Source organism: Dendronephthya gigantea, unplaced genomic scaffold (genome assembly GCF_004324835.1).
Source record: "Dendronephthya gigantea isolate DGI-Jeju-01 unplaced genomic scaffold, DenGig_1.0 000028F, whole genome shotgun sequence".
NCBI lineage: Eukaryota > Metazoa > Cnidaria > Anthozoa > Malacalcyonacea > Nephtheidae > Dendronephthya > Dendronephthya gigantea.
In genome coordinates this window covers 507,462-521,421 of record NW_021163038.1, presented here as the reverse complement: position 1 = coordinate 521,421, position 13,960 = coordinate 507,462, and the positions used below count along the sequence as shown (strand labels likewise).

Below are 13,960 nucleotides of genomic sequence, written 5' to 3'. Positions count from 1 at the left end.
AACACGTGGTTTAATAAATTTCGAAACAATAACAAGATGCTGCAATCTGATTGGCGAACGCTTCGTCACACGCACACGTAAAAACAATAGCAGAAGTTTAGCTCGGGTTTGTTGATTTCGTATTTCGACGAAGATTTTGTTGACGAATACTGCCTAGAAGGGGGTATAATTCTCGGCGATTGCTAGAAATAGAGCAAGAGGGAATCTCAAAGTCTCTTCTCAAGGCATTCCAATGAGTTTGGACACTTTAGCAGCTGCAGCAAGTTTTGTGGAAAGCGAGGACAGCAAGAATAAGCAAAATACACGTGGTATGTCGCCATTAGCCATGTGCCTTTTGGCGTTCGCAGGTGAAATTTCGTAGCGTTATTTCAACGTAATTTCCCTCTTCCTTTTCACAGCAAATGCATCGAAGAGTCCTGTGACTTCTGCTACATCCGATTCGGACTCGGAGAAGGGCAAACGGCGTCCGGGCGGGTAAGTTCAAGTCGTTTCATGACATCCATTTTCAATTTGACTGTAATGAGCACGAAACGTATTCTATGCTTCGTGAGTCAGCTTCGTCTCGTCCTTATAAATATAGCTGCTGTTTGATATATCATTTAATATTTCTCTGTACTTAATTTCAGAGCAGGGACGCGTGAAATTCACAACAGACTTGAAAAAAATCGGTAGGTTTGAGAGGGAAATTTCTATGCTTACAGAGCGGTGTTTTCGTACATGAATTCGGCAGTTTCGGCAAGTTTGCTTGCCTTTGCAAGCGAGAACGACCCTTACAGGCTTGTGAAAGCCTTTGATATTCCAAAATCTACATTCGCGTGCTTTTACAATACAAAGTAAACTCGTTCAATTTATATTGCTGTCGTCAAGACAGTAAGATGACATTGTTTATCTTATATTGCTCTTGCAATTCTTGTTCTTCAAAGTTAATTGAGGAATCAATTTATCTCTTGTGTGTAAATATATATATTTCCTCCTAAGGAGAGCACATTTGAAAATATGCTACGAAACGTTGAGGAAAGAAATTCCTACACTGGAAGACAAAAGAACCTCGAATTTGAATATCCTTAAAAGCGCTTTACGCTACATACAGGTACGTTTAATTTTGGATTGTACAAGCCGGTTGTATGTAAATGTGTCTGTAGTCATGCAAGGTGTTTTAAATATACGGCAATTTAAAATAAACACGGGACTAAACAAGCCAAGGTCAGGAAATTTTAGCCCTATTTATATTTGCAGGAAACTAAATGTCTGACGTTTTATAGTGGCTTCATACTGTGATTTGACACATAAAAATCCAGCCTGAATATCGCATTTGCCGCGTATATTCTTTTTGTGGGATGTACCACAAAATACCATGCATTAAACCTTCATAAATACCCTGTTTCTACAGGTTTTGCTATGGTAGATATTGATTATATTATGTGTTTTTATGCGAGGGGAAATATTTGTATTTACAATGAAGGTGGTATTGTTATGTGGGCGAGTTTGGGCATGTGCAAGCATGCATGAAATTTAAATGCTCTTGAAAAATTTTTAAAAATTTCATAATTGCATGGTAAGGATAATTGCCAGAAATTTCTATGAGTTTCTACATAAATGAAACATGGTAGAAATATAGTAAGAAAGATTGAGGGAAACATGTGTTGTAATTGGATAGGGCAGTTGATATATTGTATTTGTTAAATTGGTTTCATATTTTTTAATATTGAGTTTTTGTAAACAGTCAATGCTTGGTGATTGCAACAGACACTGTTTTATAATTTCCATTGTGTGGACAATCTGATTTCTCAATTCTGAAATCTCTAGAACCTGCCCCAGAACCTGCGCATTGTCATTTGTCAATTTCATATGACCTTCAAGTTGCTAATCACTTACATAAAAGGTCAAATGTCTTTAATAAGTTAGGGGCAATTGTTCTTGATATATAGGGAGGAAGGGAATCTTTGAAAACATGATGGTAATTCCAGGAAGGATAATTATTTTTCTCACTAAATCTTTGTTAACCTTGCCGTTTCACTTTCTAAATGAAAGCAGGAAAAATCAGAACCTTTAAATTTGTTGTGTGGTAACATTGATAGAAACCTTGCCGTTTCACTTTCTAAATGAAAGCAGGAAAAATCAGAACCTTTAAATTTGTTGTGTGGTAACATTGATAGAAAAAAATTATATGCTTCTTTAATAATGTTAAGCCATTTTGGGGTGTCTAATTATGCTGTTAAACACAGCTAAATATTAATACTTTCTCATTCATTTCTCTTAGAATTTGGAGAAAAAAACAAAAGAAGCATTGCGGGAAAAAGAATACCTTAGAAAACACAATTTAAGTCTGCGAGAAAGACTCCAGGTTTTGAGGAATGAAATAAAGATTCTTTTGGAAACAGGTACTAAGAATGGAGTGAAAACTGAAGGACCAGCATCGGGTATCGAGCTACCAGCCCCAATGGATACAGAAGGCGATTCCAATCCAGCCAACATAGAAGCTGCAGTTTCAGTGGCAACCCAAACAATGCCCCTTGTAAAAAAACCTAAAATCGAGATAGCACAAGCCTCTGAAGACGAGGAGATAAATGTCGACGAGGTTACAGAATCGTAAGATTGATGTCTATGAATATGCTCAGCTTATTGTGGCATTTTAATACTTTTTGAATTATATATGGTTGACAAGTGATAACCATGGAATTCTAGTTAGTGAAAACTAATGCTATATTTTATATTAGTCCACTGTCGGTTCTATGACATTAAATTATTAACCTGAGCAAAAATACGGTGACATTAGGGCATATGAACATACCATTTTTAGTAATGTGGGAACTAGACACAATATACATATAAATTGTAACTATAATCACACTTTGCAATAACTTTCTTCCTATTAACAATTTAACTGGAATTTTTTCTAGATAATAGTGTAATAATTCTGTATAAAATACAGTAGTGTCACATCCAGTTAATGTATTATATCATAGTCTTAATGGATCTTAGATTTCCACTGTTTACTTATCATTATATCGGTAAAGCCTTACCATTTTGGCCAATTTTGACCACTTTTTGATTGTTTAAAAACCAACCAAATGTGCTCTAAAGTGCAAGATATTAGTCTTAGGAAGCCATTTTTAACATTTAAAGACAGTTTTTGGACAGTTCAAAAAGTCGTCAAAATTGACCAATTGACGAACTGTTTAAAAGCTGTCTTAAAATGCTAAAAATGCCTTCCTAAGACTAATTCTTTCATTTTAGAGCACATTTGGTCGGTTTTTGGAACACTCAAAAAGTGGTCAAAATTGCCCAAAATGGTAAGGCTTACCCCTTACATTTTTGGTCAATTTTGACGACTTTTTGAACTGTTCAAAAAGTGTCTTAAAATGCCAAAAATGGCTTTTTAACACTAATATCTTTCATTTTAGAGCACATTTGGTAGTTTTTTGGAACACTCAAAAAGTGGTCAAAATTGCCCAAAATGGTAAGACTTACCCCTTACATTTTTGGTCAATTTTGACGACTTTTTGAACTGTTCAAAAAGTGTCTTAAAATGCTAAAAATGGCTTCCTAAAACTAATATCTTTCATTTTAGAGAATATTTGTTGGTGTTTAGACCATTGAAAAATTCGTCAATTTTGACAAAAAAGGTAAGCCTTACCCCTTACTATTTTGGTCAATTTTTGACGACTTTTTGAACTGTTTAAAAACTGTCTTAAAATGCTAAAAATGCTTTCCTAAGACTAATATCTTTCATTTTAGAGAATATTTGTTGGTTTTTAGAACATTGAAAAATTCGTCAATTTTGACAAAAAAGGTAAGCCTTACCCCTTGCCATTTTGGTCAATTTTGACGACTTTTTGAACTATTTAAAAACTGTCATAAAATGCTAAAAATGGCTTCCTAAGACTGATATCTTTCATTTTAGAGCATATTTGGTTGGTTTTTCGAACATTGAAAAATTCGTCAGTTTAGACAAAAAAGGTAAGCCTTACCCCTTACTATTTTGGTCAATTTTTGACGACTTTTTGAACTGTTTAGAAACTGTCTTAAAATGCTAAAAATGCCTTCCTAAGACAAATATCTTTCATTTTAGAGCACATTTGGTCGGTTTTTGGAACACTCAAAAAGTGGTCAAAATTGCCCAAAATGGTAAGGCTTACCCCTTACCATTTTGGTCAATTTTGACAACTTTTTGAACTGTTCAAAAAGTGTCTTAAAATGCTAAAAATGGCTTTCTAAAACAAATATCTTTCATTTTAGAGAATATTTGTTGGTGTTTAGACCATTGAAAAATTCGTCAATTTTGACAAAAAAGGTAAGCCTTACCCCTTACTATTTTGGTCAATTTTTGACGACTTTTTGAACTGTTTAAAAACTGTCTTAAAATGCTAAAAATGCTTTCCTAAGACTAATATCTTTCATTTTAGAGAATATTTGTTGGTTTTTAGAACATTGAAAAATTCGTCAATTTTGACAAAAAAGGTAAGCCTTACCCCTTGCCATTTTGGTCAATTTTGACGACTTTTTGAACTATTTAAAAACTGTCATAAAATGCTAAAAATGGCTTCCTAAGACTGATATCTTTCATTTTAGAGCATATTTGGTTGGTTTTTCGAACATTGAAAAATTCGTCAGTTTAGACAAAAGGTAAGCCTTACCCCTTACTATTTTGGTCAATTTTTGACGACTTTTTGAACTGTTTAGAAACTGTCTTAAAATGCTAAAAATGCCTTCCTAAGACAAATATCCTTCATTTTAGAGCACATTTGGTCGGTTTTTGGAACACTCAAAAAGTGGTCAAAATTGCCCAAAATGGTAAGGCTTACCCCTTACCATTTTGGTCAATTATGACGACTTTTTGAACTGTTTAAACAATTGTCTTAAAATGCTAAAAATGGCTTTCTAAGACTAATATCTTTCATTTTAGAGCACATTTGGTCGGTTTTTGGAACACTCAAAAAGTGGTCAAAATTGCCCAAAATGGTAAGGCTTACCCCTTACCATTTTGGTCAATTTTGACAACTTTTTGAACTGTTCAAAAAGTGTCTTAAAATGCTAAAAATGGCTTTCTAAAACAAATATCTTTCATTTTAGAGAATATTTGTTGGTGTTTAGACCATTGAAAAATTCGTCAATTTTGACAAAAAAGGTAAGCCTTACCCCTTACTATTTTGGTCAATTTTTGCGACTTTTTGAACTGTTTAAAAACTGTCTTAAAATGCTAAAAATGCTTTCCTAAGACTAATATCTTTCATTTTAGAGAATATTTGTTGGTTTTTAGAACATTGAAAAATTCGTCAATTTTGACAAAAAAGGTAAGCCTTACCCCTTGCCATTTTGGTCAATTTTGACGACTTTTTGAACTATTTAAAAACTGTCATAAAATGCTAAAAATGGCTTCCTAAGACTGATATCTTTCATTTTAGAGCATATTTGGTTGGTTTTTCGAACATTGAAAAATTCGTCAGTTTAGACAAAAAAGGTAAGCCTTACCCCTTACTATTTTGGTCAATTTTTGACGACTTTTTGAACTGTTTAGAAACTGTCTTAAAATGCTAAAAATGCCTTCCTAAGACAAATATCTTTCATTTTAGAGCACATTTGGTCGGTTTTTGGAACACTCAAAAAGTGGTCAAAATTGCCCAAAATGGTAAGGCTTACCCCTTACCATTTTGGTCAATTATGACGACTTTTTGAACTGTTTAAACAATTGTCTTAAAATGCTAAAAATGGCTTTTCAAGACTAATATCTTTCGTTTTAGAGCACATTTGGTCGGTTTTTGGAACACTCAAAAAGTGGTCAAAATTGCCCAAAATGGTAAGGCTTACCCCTTACCATTTTGGTCAATTTTGACAACTTTTTGAACTGTTCAGAAAGTGTCTTAATATGCTAAAAATGGCTTTCTAAGACAAATATCCTTCATTTTAGAGCACATTTGGTCGGTTTTTGGAACACTCAAAAAGTGGTCAAAATTGCCCAAAATGGTAAGGCTTACCCCTTACCATTTTGGTCAATTATGACGACTTTTTGAACTGTTTAAACAATTGTCTTAAAATGCTAAAAATGGCTTTCTAAGACTAATATCTTTCATTTTAGAGCACATTTGGTCGGTTTTTGGAACACTCAAAAAGTGGTCAAAATTGCCCAAAATGGTAAGGCTTACCCCTTACCATTTTGGTCAATTTTGACAACTTTTTGAACTGTTCAAAAAGTGTCTTAAAATGCTAAAAATGGCTTTCTAAAACAAATATCTTTCATTTTAGAGAATATTTGTTGGTGTTTAGACCATTGAAAAATTCGTCAATTTTGACAAAAAAGGTAAGCCTTACCCCTTACTATTTTGGTCAATTTTTGCGACTTTTTGAACTGTTTAAAAACTGTCTTAAAATGCTAAAAATGCTTTCCTAAGACTAATATCTTTCATTTTAGAGAATATTTGTTGGTTTTTAGAACATTGAAAAATTCGTCAATTTTGACAAAAAAGGTAAGCCTTACCCCTTGCCATTTTGGTCAATTTTGACGACTTTTTGAACTATTTAAAAACTGTCATAAAATGCTAAAAATGGCTTCCTAAGACTGATATCTTTCATTTTAGAGCATATTTGGTTGGTTTTTCGAACATTGAAAAATTCGTCAGTTTAGACAAAAAAGGTAAGCCTTACCCCTTACTATTTTGGTCAATTTTTGACGACTTTTTGAACTGTTTAGAAACTGTCTTAAAATGCTAAAAATGCCTTCCTAAGACAAATATCTTTCATTTTAGAGCACATTTGGTCGGTTTTTGGAACACTCAAAAAGTGGTCAAAATTGCCCAAAATGGTAAGGCTTACCCCTTACCATTTTGGTCAATTATGACGACTTTTTGAACTGTTTAAACAATTGTCTTAAAATGCTAAAAATGGCTTTTCAAGACTAATATCTTTCGTTTTAGAGCACATTTGGTCGGTTTTTGGAACACTCAAAAAGTGGTCAAAATTGCCCAAAATGGTAAGGCTTACCCCTTACCATTTTGGTCAATTTTGACAACTTTTTGAACTGTTCAGAAAGTGTCTTAATATGCTAAAAATGGCTTTCTAAGACAAATATCTTTCATTTTAGAGGACATTTAGTCGGTTTTTGGAACACTCAAAAAGTGGTCAAAATTGCCCAAAATGGTAAGGCTTACCTCTTACCATTTTGGTCAATTATGACGACTTTTTGAACTGTTTAAACAATTGTCTTAAAATGCTAAAAATGGCTTTCTAAGACTAATATCTTTCATTTTAGAGCACATTTGGTCGGTTTTTGGAACACTCAAAAAGTGGTCAAAATTGCCCAAAATGGTAAGGCTTACCCCTTACCATTTTGGTCAATTTTTGCGACTTTTTCAACTGTTCAAAAAGTGTCTTAAAATGCTAAAAATGGCTTCCTAAGACTAAACCAAAATGGTCAATCCAGACATAATACTTCGTCTAAAAAATTTTCGTCTGCAATAAGATTTCTTTAAAATTCTCCGAAAATTTTTTTTTGACGAAGTATTGTCTTGGGCTACTGTGTCTGTCTTGGGCTACCTGTGTCTGTCTTGGGCTACCTGTGTCTGGCTTGACTTTTTTCTTGGTAAAATTTAAGAAAAATAGAAACAAAACTAGAGAAATAGAAGTAAAAACTAGAGTAAAAGAAACTAGAGAGAAAAAAAAAACTAGAGAAAGAAAACTAAGTAGAAGAGGAGAAAAGAAACTAGAGAAAAAAAAACTAAGTAGAAAAAACACTAGAGAAATAGAAGTAAAAACTAGAGTAAAAGAAACTAGAGAGAAAAAAAAACTAGAGAAAGAAAACTAAGTAGAAGAGGAGAAAAGAAACTAGAGAAAAAAAAACTAAGTAGAAAAAACACTAGAGAAATAGAAGTAAAAACTAGAGTAAAAGAAACTAGAGAGAAAAAAAACTAGAGAAAGAAAACTAAGTAGAAGAGGAGAAAAGAAACTAGAAAAAAAAAACTAAGTAGAAAAAACACTAGAGAAATAGAAGTAAAAACTAGAGTAAAAGAAACTAGAGAGAAAAAAAAACTAGAGAAAGAAAACTAAGTAGAAGAGGAGAAAAGAAACTAGAGAAAAAAAAACTAAGTAGAAAAAACACTAGAGAAATAGAAGTAAAAACTAGAGTAAAAGAAACTAGAGAGAAAAAAAAAACTAGAGAAAGAAAACTAAGTAGAAGAGGAGAAAAGAAACTAGAGAAAAAAAAAACTAAGTAGAAAAAACACTAGAGAAATAGAAGTAAAAACTAGAGTAAAAGAAACTAGAGAGAAAAAAAAAACTAGAGAAAGAAAACTAAGTAGAAGAGGAGAAAAGAAACTAGAGAAAAAAAAACTAAGTAGAAAAAACACTAGAGAAATAGAAGTAAAAACTAGAGTAAAAGAAACTAGAGAGAAAAAAAAACTAGAGAAAGAAAACTAAGTAGAAGAGGAGAAAAGAAACTAGAGAAAAAAAAACTAAGTAGAAAAAACACTAGAGAAATAGAAGTAAAAACTAGAGTAAAAGAAACTAGAGAGAAAAAAAAACTAGAGAAAGAAAACTAAGTAGAAGAGGAGAAAAGAAACTAGAGAAAAAAAAACTAAGTAGAAAAAACACTAGAGAAATAGAAGTAAAAACTAGAGTAAAAGAAACTAGAGAGAAAAAAAAACTAGAGAAAAAAACTAAGTAGAAGAGGAGAAAAGAAACTAGAGAAAAAAAACTAAGTAGAAAAACACTAGAGAAATAGAAGTAAAAACTAGAGTAAAAGAAACTAGAGAAAAAAAAAAACTAGAGAAAGAAAACTAAGTAGAAGAGGAGAAAAGAAACTAGAGAAAAAAAAAACTAAGAAAAACACTAGAAAATAGAGTAAAAACTAGAGTAAAAGAACTAGAGAGAAAAAAAAAACTAGAGAAAGAAAACTAGTAGAAAGAGAAGAGAAAAGAAACTAGAGAAAAAAAAAACTAAGTAGAAAAAACACTAGAGAAATAGAAGTAAAAACTAGAGTAAAAGAAACTAGAGAGAAAAAAAAAACTAGAGAAAGAAAACTAAGTAGAAGAGGAGAAAAGAAACTAGAGAAAAAAAAAACTAAGTAGAAAAAACACTAGAGAAATAGAAGTAAAAACTAGAGTAAAAGAAACTAGAGAGAAAAAAAAACTAGAGAAAGAAACTAAGTAGAAGAGGAGAAAAGAAACTAGAGAAAAAAAAAACTAAGTAGAAAAAACACTAGAGAAATAGAAGTAAAAACTAGAGTAAAAAAACTAGAAAGAGAAAAAAAAACTAGAGAAAGAAAACTAAGTAGAAGAGGAGAAAAGAAACTAGAGAAAAAAAAACTAAGTAGAAAAAACACTAGAGAAATAGAAGTAAAAACTAGAGTAAAAGAAACTAGAGAGAAAAAAAACTAGAGAAAGAAAACTAAGTAGAAGAGGAGAAAAGAAACTAGAGAAAAAAAACTAAGTAGAAAAAACACTAGAGAAATAGAAGTAAAAACTAGAGTAAAAAAAACTAGAGAGAAAAAAAAACTAGAGAAAGAAAACTAAGTAGAAGAGAAAAGAAACTAGAGAAATAGAAGTAAAAACTAGAGTAAAAAAAACTAGAGAAAAAAAAACTAGATAAATAGAAGATAATACTAACAGGTTTTTTTTTCAATTTAGAAAAAATACTTAAAAATACTAAGAGGTTTAATTTAGAATCGTCAAGTCACACAGAAGAACTTGCAAAATAAAAACACTAACACCACCAGATGAAAAAGGTTTACTTCTTAAACTTTACAAAGAAAAAAGTTATCTTTATAAATTGAAGTTTTGAAAATTGTCACATAATTCATCACATTTCACACTAAAATATATGAATTAATGAATCTGGGTGCCTTTCAACTTTCTTCAACACTAAAGTAAAAAAAAGAATTTCATAAAAAAATAAGAGAAAATATATTTAAAAAAAAAACTAATACTAAGAAGAAATTAAAGAGAAAAGAAGTATAAGAAAAAGCCAAAGCAACTGTCAAAATCTTTTCAATTGTGAAAGCACAAGGAAAAACATGCGAAATCGAAACAACAAACACCACAAGACAAAAATCAAGTTTCTTCCTAAACATTTCAAAAAACATTTAGAAGCAACTGCCAAAATCTTTTCAATTGTGAAAGCACACGGAAAACATGCAAAATCGAAACAACAAACACCACAAGACAAAAATCAAGTTTCTTCTTAAACTTTTCAAAAAACATTTAGAAGCAACTGCCAAAATCTTTTCAATTGTGAAAGCACACGGAAAAACATGCAAAATCGAAACAACAAACACCACAAGACAAAAATCAAGTTTCTTCTTAAACTTTTCAAAAAACATTTAGAAGCAACTGCCAAAATCTTTTCAATTGTGAAAGCACACAGAAAAACATGCAAAATCAAAACACTAACACCACCAGACAAAAAAGGTTTACTTCTTAAACTTTACAAAGAAAAATTTCTCTTTATAAATCCAAGTTTTGAAAATTGTCACATAATTGATCACATTTCACACATGTTATCACACACTAAAATATATTAATTAATGAATCTAGGATAGGGCTAAAATAATTCAGGTTCTTCAGGGGTGCCTTTTAACTTTCTTCAACTTCATTCATTCTAAAGAGAAAAAGCATTTCATCAATCCTTTTAGGCAAAAAGTGGCAGCAAAGTTTGTATTTTCAACCTGACATCATTATTAAAAGATATTACTCATTATCTTACTTTAGTCATCTGTTTTATGCCAATTATATTTTTGCCATTTTCAATAAAAAGAATGTGTCACATGCATATATTCAACCCAGACATATGTCACTATTTAATTTGAACACAGAAAAAACTGGGTATCACCCTTCTGAGTACTACAGAATATTAATCACAGGGAAATCAGAAAATTTTCTCCCAAGTTCTCCCACTTTTTTGTGGATATTTATTGTAAGACCACCACAGGAATTTTAGTAATCAGCCAGACTGGTTCAGCTGTTATAGCGTCAAGTTTCATCATTGGTTTCACACATGGTGACCATAGAAGCAAATTTCAATTTCATAGTTGTCATCTCAACAATGTAGTGGCTTTTTAAAATCAAATGCTGACAATCCATGACAGAATCAAATTACCTCTGTGAAGAAATCTTGTCACTTCCAATGTTCATCTGACAGTAAAGTTCATATCCACAGCTCATGTTGCACTCTTGACCAAGAAAAATCTTGAATATAGATATATAAATAAGACATGATTAATATAAAATTTCATTTTCAACTATCTTAACTATTGTCTAGTTTTTGGTCAGGTATTTTATGGTTATACTTCATCCCTCTACATATAACTATGGTTGCTATATTTATTTAAAGACCACCACAGGAATTTATTACTGGTGACATATAGTGAGCATAGAAGCAATGTTAACTTAGTAATCTTAACAAAATTTGTGACTGCCTGAGGATTTTCCAAAAAAAAATCCTAGTTGCAGCAAATTCCCCCTTATACTAAATAACAAATATATACCCGGGTAGTTGATGTGTATTACAAGGTCACTACAAGAATTTCAGCTGCAAGGCTAATATAACTTTTGAAGGAACAATCGAATTACCTTTACGCAGAAATCTTGTCATTTCCAATGTTCATCTGACAGTAAAGTTCATATCGACAGCTCATGTTGCACTCTTGACCAAGGAAAATCTTGAATATAGATATATAAATAAGAAGACATGATTAATACAAAATTCCATTTTCAACTATCTTAATCATGGTTACTTCATCCCTCAACATATAACTATGGTTGCTATATTTATTTAAAGACCACCACAGGAATTTATTACTGGTGACACATAGTGAGCATAGAAGCAATGTTAACTTATTAATCTTAACAAAATTTGTAGGCAGTTGATATGTATTACAAGGTCACTACAAGAATTTCAGCTGCAAGGCTGATATAACTTTTGAAGGAACAATAGAATTACCTCTGTGCAGAAATCTTGTCATTTCCAATGTTCATCTGACAGTAAAGTTCATATCCACAGTTCATGTTGCACTCTTGACCAAGGAAAATCTTGAATATAAGAAGACATTATTTAATATAAAATTGCATTTTCAACTATCTTAATTATTGTCTAGTTTTAGCAAAAGGCACAAAAGACACAAGACACAACAGTAAAGTAAAATACTTAACTTTGACCAGACAGCACAACAATCTTGCTCAGAAAGGTCCGCGAACGGTCCACGTGTATGGGATCGCCATTTTGAATTCGGCGGCCGGGCGAGTCTTGAACTGATTTCTATTTTCTATTTCAACTGTTCTCTTGACGTTCGTCTTGATAACTGGCGGTTGAGATAAACGTTAATGACAAAATGTTCAGTTCTGCTACAGTCTATGGGTGCGGAAGTTGCTCATGACATAAATTTTCAGTACTAAAAAATTATCATTGCAAGCAGAATTAAACTCGAAACTTTGTACGCAGAATATTTCATAACCTTGTACGCAGAATATTTCATATTGTATATGGCTTTTTGTTATTTCTGGCCAACAATTAGCAGAAGGCACACAAACATCAAAGTAAAATACTTAACTTTAACCAGACAGCACAACAATCTTGCTCAGAAAGGTCCGCGAACGGTCCACGTGCATGGTTTTCTTTGGCATCGCCATTTTGAATTTGGCCGGGCGAGTCTTCTATTTCATCTTTTTTCTCTTCACGTTCATCTTGACAACTAGCTGTTCAGATAAACCTATATACAACGAAAAAAAAGGGTTCGGCTCAGCTACACTGTACTCCTTAAGGAAAGGCCTACGGCCTTCCCGTAGATTAGTGTAAAGGCCTACAAGTGGGAACTAGTCAACTAGCAGCGTGCGGGGGACCAAAACGCTCTAGGCAAACGGTCCCCCTACTGGGGTCGGACAAAGCAACCGCAGATTACGCATATAATCGCCGGAACCCACCTTTTAGTCAACGGCGAACTCCTTCTTCCTCGAACAATCTTCAATCTTGCTGAGCTTCGATCTTGCTGTCCACCTTCGATCGCCACCTAATTAAAGAAATTTTTTTTAACGTTGAGATTACTTTTATAGGCGATAATTACCATGTGATCATAGCAGATCACGTGGTATGATAATGTACGACAACATGCCGATCAACTCCGAACATCATCGTGAGCGATGTTACTAAAAACGAATCGCTAAAAGCCTAGAAAAAAGTTGTCTTTTGAATTGTCGCTGTGTGCCGAATTCTTTGTATTTCTGATGTCAAACAATCCTATACTTTTTGGTATCATAAATATAAGCTCCTTTGTTTTGGAGACATACAACAGTTTTTTTATTATATTTTAGCCAAAACATATAGCAGCAATTACCGATTCACTAAGTTCATTCTCATCTTGATTCACAAATTTTTAAAGGACTTGAATCGATTCCATGCGGTCTACAATAGCTGGGCGAACGTCTTACACCTAAAGTCAGTCAAAGATTGTTGTATCTCAATTCTTTAGCTTCAGTGATAAACAACATGAAGAAAAACATCACTTAATCACAGAAAACAACACAGATCAGTATACCATGTCACCATGAGAAACATTACAAGGCCTTTATGACCTCTTATAATAATTACCTTGGCAAACATTTTGCAAGAAAACTCTCACAAAGTCCAGTTAAATGATAACACTAAATGACATGCCTCCGATTTAGCTTTTGTTCTGCTCCGAGAAGGTCATCGTTGGCAGTTCCTTGGCTAGCAATAATAGAACAAAATTATTAGGACTCAATATTCTGGATGGCGTTGGCCTTGCAGCACTTGTCCACAGGATGTAAAATTGACAATCATCTCAGGCAGTCATCTCAGGCAGTCATCTCAAGCAGTCATCTCAGGCAGTCATCTCAGGCAGTCATCTCAAGCAGTCATCTCAGGCAGTCATCTCAGGCAGTCATCTCAAGCAGTCATCTCAGGCAGTCATCTCAAGCAGTCATCTCAGGCAGTCATCTCAGGCAGTCATCTCAAGCAG

General features: G+C 32.7%; 1 protein-coding gene and 1 long non-coding RNA gene across 3 annotated transcripts; one reads left to right on the top strand and one right to left on the bottom strand.

The window, feature by feature from the left end:
- The first annotated feature begins 62 nt into the window (after positions 1-62).
- LOC114523658 (max dimerization protein 3-like) lies at positions 63-2,996 on the top strand. The gene is made up of 5 exons (XM_028544650.1): positions 63-308; positions 399-474; positions 627-668; positions 979-1,090; positions 2,261-2,996. Exons 1-5 carry the CDS (start codon positions 233-235, stop codon positions 2,591-2,593), a joined length of 639 nt encoding a protein of 212 aa, XP_028400451.1. The 5' UTR covers positions 63-232; the 3' UTR covers positions 2,594-2,996.
- A 9,581-nt stretch (positions 2,997-12,577) lies between these two features.
- Positions 12,578-13,832, bottom strand: LOC114523741. 2 transcript variants are annotated; one of them, XR_003687052.1, is made up of 3 exons: positions 13,570-13,832; positions 12,906-12,991; positions 12,578-12,694 (listed from the first exon to the last, which is right to left on the bottom strand). It is a non-coding gene; the product is annotated as an uncharacterized LOC114523741 (long non-coding RNA). The 2 variants fall into 2 exon arrangements; XR_003687051.1 differs by lacking the exon at positions 13,570-13,832 and adding an exon at positions 13,316-13,473.
- Positions 13,833-13,960: the final 128 nt, after the last annotated feature.

Coding starts and splice junctions, on each gene's coding strand:
- LOC114523658 (XM_028544650.1), top strand. CDS start 233: ATGAGTTTGGACACTTTAGCAGCTGCAGCAAGTTTTGTGGAAAGCGAG. Junction 475..626: donor GGCAAACGGCGTCCGGGCGG/GTAAGTTCAAGT, acceptor ACTTAATTTCAG/AGCAGGGACGCGTGAAATTC. Junction 1,091..2,260: donor GCGCTTTACGCTACATACAG/GTACGTTTAATT, acceptor CATTTCTCTTAG/AATTTGGAGAAAAAAACAAA.